Source organism: Lathyrus oleraceus, chromosome 2 (assembly GCF_024323335.1).
Source record: "Lathyrus oleraceus cultivar Zhongwan6 chromosome 2, CAAS_Psat_ZW6_1.0, whole genome shotgun sequence".
In the NCBI taxonomy this organism is placed as follows: Eukaryota; Viridiplantae; Streptophyta; class Magnoliopsida; order Fabales; family Fabaceae; genus Lathyrus; species Lathyrus oleraceus.
In genome coordinates, this window is record NC_066580.1 from 128,538,483 (window position 1) to 128,547,599 (window position 9,117).

General features: G+C 31.7%; 1 protein-coding gene across 1 annotated transcript; it reads left to right on the top strand.

Annotated features, from left to right (window-relative positions):
- The first annotated feature begins 6,657 nt into the window (after positions 1-6,657).
- Positions 6,658-8,689, top strand: LOC127118450 (CBL-interacting serine/threonine-protein kinase 11). Its single transcript, XM_051048657.1, has 2 exons — positions 6,658-7,467; positions 7,630-8,689. Exons 1-2 carry the CDS (start codon positions 7,003-7,005, stop codon positions 8,488-8,490), a joined length of 1,326 nt encoding a protein of 441 aa, XP_050904614.1. The 5' UTR covers positions 6,658-7,002; the 3' UTR covers positions 8,491-8,689.
- The last annotated feature ends 428 nt before the right edge of the window (positions 8,690-9,117 follow it).

Genomic DNA, 9,117 nt, shown 5'->3' on the forward strand with positions numbered 1-9,117 from the left:
ATCTTGATCGAACTACCTTTGTAGGCATATACAACATTATCAATCGAGGTTGGAGTGTACAACTCAATAATTTTGTTATTAAAATAATTTTCTTAATCATCAGGAAAACTTGGCGCACGAGAAATCAACTAAGATTCAACGATGCTCAAATAAGCTTTGGAAATGAACTCAGCGGCATAATTATTTTAAATTCATAGCACATTTACCTCTTTCAAAGGACATATGTACTCATGATGCATGAATTCACTATCATGGAAAACTTTGTTATCAAATGTTAACCCCTATATATGATGTATTATGTAAATCAATTAGAAGTGTTCCCAACCTCATTAGGTTAAACACAACACAAATGAGTCATCTAGAGGGAGTCCTGAACTTGTAACATATGGATGAATTCTTTCATGATTCGTTGGCCACCTACTTAGGTTCATTCTCAACGAATCTAGATATCACGATCTCTTTATAATAATAGTTTTCTTATGTATTAAGTTATTCAACTTTATAAAAAATAAAAAATAAAAAATATTGAATGGGAGTTATATAAATACTACTAAGTATAAGAAATAATTTGAAAAAATTATTCAGTCAATTTTTTTTAAAAAATATATTAATATTTTATTAAATATTGATAATGATAATTGTTTCTAGAGTTTTATTTTATAAATAAATTCGTTATTTCAAAATAAATAGAATGTTTTTCAGAAAATAAAAGAAGCTTTTTCTTCTGTCCATAATTATAAAACATTCTTCTACTTTTTTATCCATTTTTAAATAAAAGTTTCTTTAAAATGAAGAAGCGTTATTGATTTCTTTATAAAATAATTGATATTTAAGGTATAATTAAGAAAAATAAATAATATTTTTTTAATTAATTTTTTATTAATACTATTAACTTGCAATGAAAAATTAATATGGAATGTATTATACAAAAAAAAAGTATATATATAATTTGTAATAATTATATGTAAATTACTCTTTATTGTAGAGCATATGATCTCTTCGACTTCCCTTTATGCTAGTTTGATTTAGTTAAAGGTAAAGAAAATTACTCAGAACTTTAGATAAATTCATGAATCAAACTCGTCACTACTATAAAATAGATTTTCTGTAACACCAATTTTATAACTGTCATAGTGTTAACCATGGTAATATTTTATTTCTGGACGTTTTTTTTTATGTTTACTAAAGGACATGTCATAACGGTCAAATGAAGCAACCATAGTGAAAGGTACACAAAGTGAAATGGTTTGAATCCCAACATCAACAATTAGCCATTTATCATGATAAAAATATGATTAACAATGTATATCACTACAGTTTTTATTACCAACTGTGATGAAAGGTGATATTTATCTATATATAAACGAAATTATCTCTCGTTTCAGTACATAACACCCGTCTCTCTCAAAACAAAACCCTAACAACTATTTCACTCGTCTCTCTCCAAATGAAACCCTAACAACTATGTTACTCTTCTCTCACATATGGAAATCCCAAAACGAAATCATAACAACAAATCTTAACTAATGGGTATTTCAGGTTCATTTTCTCTATAGTTTTTTTTTCAAAAATCTGTTTCAATAGTTTGTTTCATGATGAACTTTCTTCTTGTTTTGACTCGTAGGTAGGTAGGGATGATTGTTTCAATAAAGAGGACAAAGTTAAAGTTAGTGTTGCAAACTTGTAGGTAGAGATGTCAAGTTTGTTGCTCTAACTTTAGCTTCATCCTTATTTCATTGTGGACACACCATTATGGAACATGTATGGTACATTTTTGAAGCATTATATGACTCAATATGTTGTATTTGTTGTTTATGGTTTATTGTTGATGAATGTTGTTTTTAATGTTTGTTTAAAATATGAGTTTATTATATATTATGTGGTTTGAGTATTTTTCCAATCCGTTACCGAATATATAACTTTTCAAACTGCATTAGAAAATTATGATATGATAGATAAAGTTGTATTAGAAAACAAGTAAATATTCAATTCTTGACAGGAATTCTTCACACTGCTAACTGCATGTTGTTCTTTGACAGTTAGAACTTGGTTTAATGATTGTAGGTCTTTAACCGCCTCTCTCTCCACCTCTAATATTATTTGCAAAGTAGATAATATTTTGTAAAAAGAACTAGAGGTGAAGGTAGGGGCGGTTGAAGAAATAGGATCACTAAACCAAGTTCTTACTGTCAAAGAACAAAATACGGATAAGGTGTTGAAGAACTCTTGTCTATCATTAAACATGAACTTGTACTTCTAATATAACTTAATTTGTTATATTATAATATTCTAGTGCAGATTGAAAGGTTATATGTTTAGTGAGCATTGACGAAATAAACATTCCACATAATATATAATAAAATCAGGTCTATATATTACAACAATTTAGCAATTTTTTTGTTAAATATGTTACATTAAAGGATATCACAACGGTTGTTTAAAATAACTGTTGTAGTAGGTAGCACGCTACGTAGATATACAGGGTCGCACGTCCGTGGTGGAAAGCATCATACATATAATCACACCTTACCTCACAACGGTTGGTCCAACATGGTGATATCCATTTTCCAACCGTTGTGATAGACGTTTTTTGTAGTATTTCGTGGGCCTTATGTTCTCATGGTCTTGATTGGGGTATTATGCCTATTTGAGCAACATATTACTTTATTTTGAAGTAGATCATAAGAAATTTTATATTGCAGCAGTCTATGTTAACACTTCTTATGTTTAAAGAATAAACTTGTGGTCACAGCTAAGTAAGAACAATCCTGACCAATGGTGCATCATAGGGGATTTTAATGCAATGTTAAAAGCTCATGAAAAAATTTTGGTCCTTGCATTCGTAACAAAACTTATATTGAGGAGTTTTTGAGTTGGAAAAGTGCTAATAGCCTAATTTGTTTCTAAACAATTGATATTGTTTTCACTTGGACGAATGGTGGAATAGGAGAGGCTCATGTTGTCATTAGATTAGATAGATCAATAAGCAACCAACAATGAATTGATGTTTGAAGTACCACTAACTTATGCATACTAACCAAAAACCACTTTCATCATCACCATTTCCTTCTTACCTTTGATATGAACATAATTGATTTTTTTTAACTCATCCAAGTTTTAAAAGATGTGGATTTTGAATAATACCTGTAGAGGAGTTGTATATGAAAACTGGAAAATTAAAATACCTGGATGCCGCATCTATGTTTTATCCATAAAGTTGAAGTCAATCAAGTTTTACTTAATGACTCATGCTATAATGAGATTCTTAACTTGGTAATGTGCATACCAATGTCAAAAAATCTACATATGATTTGGAATAATTCAACGTCTCATCAATGATTCATGCTATAATGAGATTTTTAACTTGGTGGAGAATAAATCTCAGAGAGTGTTAACCATCATTGCTCCCAAAATCATATCAAAACACGAAATATGATTTGCTAGAGACAAATATATATATAATATATATATATATATATATATATATATATATATATATATATATATATATATATATATATATATATATATATATATATTTGAATGCATTTGTATAACACTAGAGAAAATTAACTTGTTAGATATGTTATCTTTTGGAGGTAACATGACATTGAAAATTGATATTAAGAAAGCTTTTGACACCCTTGATTAATATTTTCTTCTCAAAGTTCTAAGATATTTTGATTTTAACTTTATTTTTTGCAACTAAATTCTCATAATCCTCAAATCAACAAAGTTATATGTTCTCGTCAATGGCAAAGTTGTAAGGTTTTTAATTGTTCTCGAGATGTGAGACATGAAGACTCTATATAATTCCTTCTCATCTGCATTATAGATGGAACTCTCGATAGAAAAATATCTAAATTGGTGAAGCAAGGAAGAATTAACTGCATAATTTCATGTAATACTATCATTCATTGCAACTTTCTTTGTTGATGATCTCATGATTATTTGCAAAGTCAATTAGTTAAATTCAACAAGCATCCATAATCTTCTTCAACATTATGGATAAAACTCAAGATAACATATCAACCTTCCCAAGAGCAATATAATAGGATAAGGAGTTAACCATACTAGAATCAACAAATTATCTACATTGTTTCACTTTATCATTGACCATGCCCCATTTTAACTATCTTGGAGTACCTATATCTTTAAAGGCAGACTCAAAGTCATATATCTTCAGGCCATCTCTGACAAGGAAATAACTACCATCTACGTAAAAAAGGAATCTTCTTTTCAGAATGAGCCATGTTCATCTAGTTAGATTAGTCATTCATGCAATGTGACTTTATAATCTCAAAATTTACGAGTGTCTATTCCCTTTTTGAATAGATTAGACAAATCCATTAGAAACTTCATATGGATAGTCAACATTGACAGGAGAAAACATGTCACTATTCCCTGGGAAAGAGCTTGCACTTTTATCTCTACAAGTGGACTTGGTCTGTGGAAAATCAAGATCATTAATAAAATAGGATGTCTCACTCTTGGATAACCAACAAATTATGGGTTACTGCTCTTATAATCATATAATTCAAGAACAAGCAACTTATTAAGCATCACATATCTTCCTTAATATGGTTTGATTTAATGAATTTCTTTGAATGATATTGAAGATCATATCATTTGGAAATAGAGAATGGAAAAGACGTATGTTTTTGGTACGACAACTAGTTAGGTTATAGAATCAAAGACTCCATTGTCCTTCCATATCAACTTAAGTACATGTAAACTACTATTATCCAAGAACTAATTCAAGACAATATTTGAAACATTCTTGAGAAACTTACCACCTTTACACCCGAGATAACATATGATATTCTCAAAATCACTATCCCTCTTTAGGTAATCGATAAAGACACTCTAATTTGGAAAATCTTAAGCAATGTAAATCTTGTATTCAAAGATGTTTATAAATGTCATAGTAATGATCATGCAGAACTTAGTTGGGTCAAAATCATCTGGAAACCCTACATGTTAGCCTTCAAAATCTCTTATCTCACGGAGACTAATGCATAATGTGTTTCTCACATATTATAATATTAGAAGGAGAGGAGTTACAGTGGTTTCTAGAGGCTCCATTTGCATTCATGACTTGGAAAATCCTTAATGCCTCTTCTTAAAGTAGACACACATTGCAATTTTGGATATGATTGAAATTCTTGTTATGCATGCATCTTGATCGAACTACCTTTGTAGGCATATACAGCATTATCAATCGAGGTTGGAGTGTACAACTCAAGAATTTGATTATTAAAATTATTTTCTTAATCATCAGGAAAACTTGGCACACGAGAAATCAACTAAGATTCAACGATGCTCAAATAAGCTTTAGAAATGAACTCAATGACATAATTATTTTAAATTCATAGCACATGTACCTCTTTCAAGGGACATATGTACTAATGATGCATGAATTCATTATCATGGAAAACTCTGTTATCAAATGTTAACCCTTCTATACGATGCATTATGTAAATCAATTAGAAGTATCCCAAACCTCATTAGGTTAAACACAACACAAATGCGCCATCTCGAGGGAATCCTGAACTTGTAACATATGGATGAGTTTTTTGTGATTCGTTTGCCACCTACTTAGGTTCATTCTCAACAAATCTAGATATCACGACCTTTTCCAAGTTGAATTTATAGATATCATTCTAGCTATAGAGCATGCATGCTTCTAGTAGATGATGAAACTACTTTTTTTGAAAGTGATTATATACTTGTCATACAAACATTCACTAATACTACAATTGTCCCTTAAAAGTTTCTATCCAAATGGAAATATTATCTTCATGACATTAGGTTCTTCCATTTCAAGGTGTCTCGCATCTATCGTAAAAACAATAATTGTGTTAATCGTAACAAATGTATATTTTTACATTCAAGATATGATTCAGTGGAAATTCATCTCTATTAGTATGAATGATGATTTCTTAAGGGATAAACTTGGTTTAACTAATTTTTGTTAATGGATTAGGTTTTAACCCCATCTTTTCTTTTGCATTTTTCTTTCATTTATGTAATATTTATTTACAAAAATAATAATTATCTCTATATTACAAATATTTATAATAATATCATTTTTCTTAATATGTATAAAAGAATTAATGGATACTATAAATAAGAAATGAGGAGTCATTTTTTATTAACCATAAATATTGTTGGATTGTTTTATAAATATGGATGTGTTTGTTTTTTTGAAAATATTATTCTCATTGATATTATTATTATAAATTTTATCCTTATATATGTGTTTGACGAATAATTTACTTTTTAAAGAATATTTGTAACATATTTAATTTAAAATTTTAAATAATAAATAAAAAATTAAAATAATGGTAAGTGATAGACTATGGGCGATTTTTTTTTTATTTTCATGAGAATATAAAATCAACATCTTATTATATAAAAAAAAACTATGTATTAATTAAATTCTCAATATAAAAAGAAATATCTAGAAACAATTTAAATAAACATAAAAAAATTAAAACCCAAATCCTAAAAGTAAATTTAAAATCTTTGAAACGCCCATAGATAGAGTATTAGTAACTTTTATTTTGACCAAAAATAACATAAAATAAAAAGATAACTTGACTAAAGCAATAATCCTCACCTAACAATCCTCAAATATCACGCGTAAGGAAAACAAAAATCACTTTTTCATTTTCTCTCCCAAACGCAGCTGTGAATAATCCACAAATAAATAGCCAAACAAATCCTTAAAAGTTTCCCAAACCTTCTACAGTACAATTTTTCCATTTCAAACTCCGCTACGACCAAACCCAGTTAATTCAAAAACAAGAGCATAATTTTCCGTAAGAAGCTTCGCATATTCTGTTCCAAAAAATATTATTAAGTAATTTCCAAAACTGATAAAGCCTCTCAATCACACCGAAATTCAAAACACTTTAAAAACTTCACATTTCGCAATCACATTATTCATCGATCTTGCTCTCTCACCAGAGAGCTCGATCTACAACAGCACAAAACCAAATGCCGGACATCGAACAGCTGCCGTCAACGGCGGAAGCCACCACCGCACTTTTCGGAAAATACGAACTCGGTAAGCTCCTAGGATGCGGCGCGTTTGCGAAAGTTTACCACGCGCGAAACTTAGAAAACGGACAGAGCGTGGCTGTGAAAGTTATCAACAAGAAGAAAATCAACGCGATAGGACTCGCCGGAAACGTGAAACGCGAAATTTCAATCATGAGTCGTCTCCGGCACCCTAACATCGTTAGGCTTCAGGAAGTTCTCGCCACCAAAACGAAAATCTACTTTATCATGGAATTCGCTAAAGGCGGAGAACTCTTCGCGAAAATCTCTAGTAGAGGCCGTTTCAGCGAAGATCTATCGCGTCGCCTTTTTCAACAGCTCATCTCAGCCGTCGGTTACTGCCACAACCGCAACATCTTCCACCGTGACCTGAAACCTGAAAATCTCTTACTCGATGATAAGGTATTGTTCAATAACTTTAGGTTATAATCATTGTATTCTTCTTCAATTAATTTAAGCTGAATTTAAGTAGATCTAACTAATCAATTCAGTTATCTGTCAATAATGATCTCAGTTAGTTAATCTTATTCTGTTAGGTTAATCTTATTTTGTAACTAATTGCAGGGGAATTTGAAGGTTTCGGATTTTGGATTAAGCGCGGTGAAAGAGCAAATTCGTGTGGATGGGATGTTGCACACGCTTTGCGGAACACCTGCTTACGTGGCGCCGGAGATTTTAGCGAAGAGAGGTTACGACGGTGCTAAGGTGGATATTTGGTCGTGTGGTGTTATTCTCTTTGTTCTTGCTGCTGCTTATCTTCCGTTTAACGATCCGAATTTGATGGCGATGTATAGGAAGATATACACCGGGGAATTTAAGTGTCCGCGGTGGTTTTCGCCGGATCTACGGCGGTTTTTATCGCGGTTGATGGATACGAATCCAGAGACGAGGATAACTGTTGATGAGATTTTGAGAGATCCTTGGTTTAGAAAAGGGTATAAGGAGGTGAAGATTTATGAAGAGGGTTTTGATTTTGGGGAGAAGGTTAGTGGTGAGGAAGAGGATAAAACGGTGGATTTGAATGCGTTTGATATAATATCGCTTTTCTCGTCTGGGTTGAATTTGTCTAGATTGATTGGTGACGGTTTGGGTGAAGGGGAGCGGTTTATGTTGAGGGAGCTACCGGGGAAGGTTGTCGAGAGGGCTGAGGCGGCGGCGAAGGCGGAGGGACTAGTGGTGAGGAAGAAGAAGGAGTGTGGGGTGGAGATAGAGGGGCAAAATGGGGATTTGGTGATTGGAGTTGAGGTTTACCGGTTAACGGCTGAGCTGGTTGTGGTTGAGGTGAAGAGGTTTGGTGGGGACGCGGTTGCTTTTGAGAATGTGTGGAGGGAAAAATTGAGGCCTCATTTGTGTGATGCAAATGCAACGACGTCGCATCAGGATCAAACTCAGTCTCACGCGGTCTCTGATGACTCAGATATTTGAGTTGGTGGGGTCGTCTCCAACTATTTTGATAAAAAGAATTCTTAAAATAAAAAAAGTGATTTAAAGATTTTGTTTTGCGAAAAATGTAATTGGATGGACAGGTGTTTTTTGGGTCAAGATTATATGCTTACTCATATATACTTTAACTTCACATGTTAAGTGTATTTAGTGTAATTATGATTGTGATGATTTGTGTTTACTGAACAGTGTTCTTCGATTTGTTTGTGAAAAGTGTCGGCAAATAGATGTTTGTTTGTAGTGGTTTTTTTGTTTGTTTTGGTTTGAGAAACAATATCTATTGACAGCAATATCTTCTTTAAATGTTTGTTTATTTTGGAACTCATGGTATTTTTTTCCCTTCATTTGGGACTGCATTGGTTGCTCAACAAATCTATTAACCAACCCAACAATATATGACACAACAGGTTTGCTATTACATATATAGCTCAACGATCTTACTAGTCACTAGTTGATAGAGTTGAAATTTGCAATTGAAACTATCAATCTTTTTGTTTCGATTCTAGCCTTTTTTTCTGAACCCTTTAGTAGTCACTATATAGTCTTGCACTTGGCATGCCAAAAAATTCATGGTGTTGGAAATTTGCAAAATTCTTTTAGTAATCAATT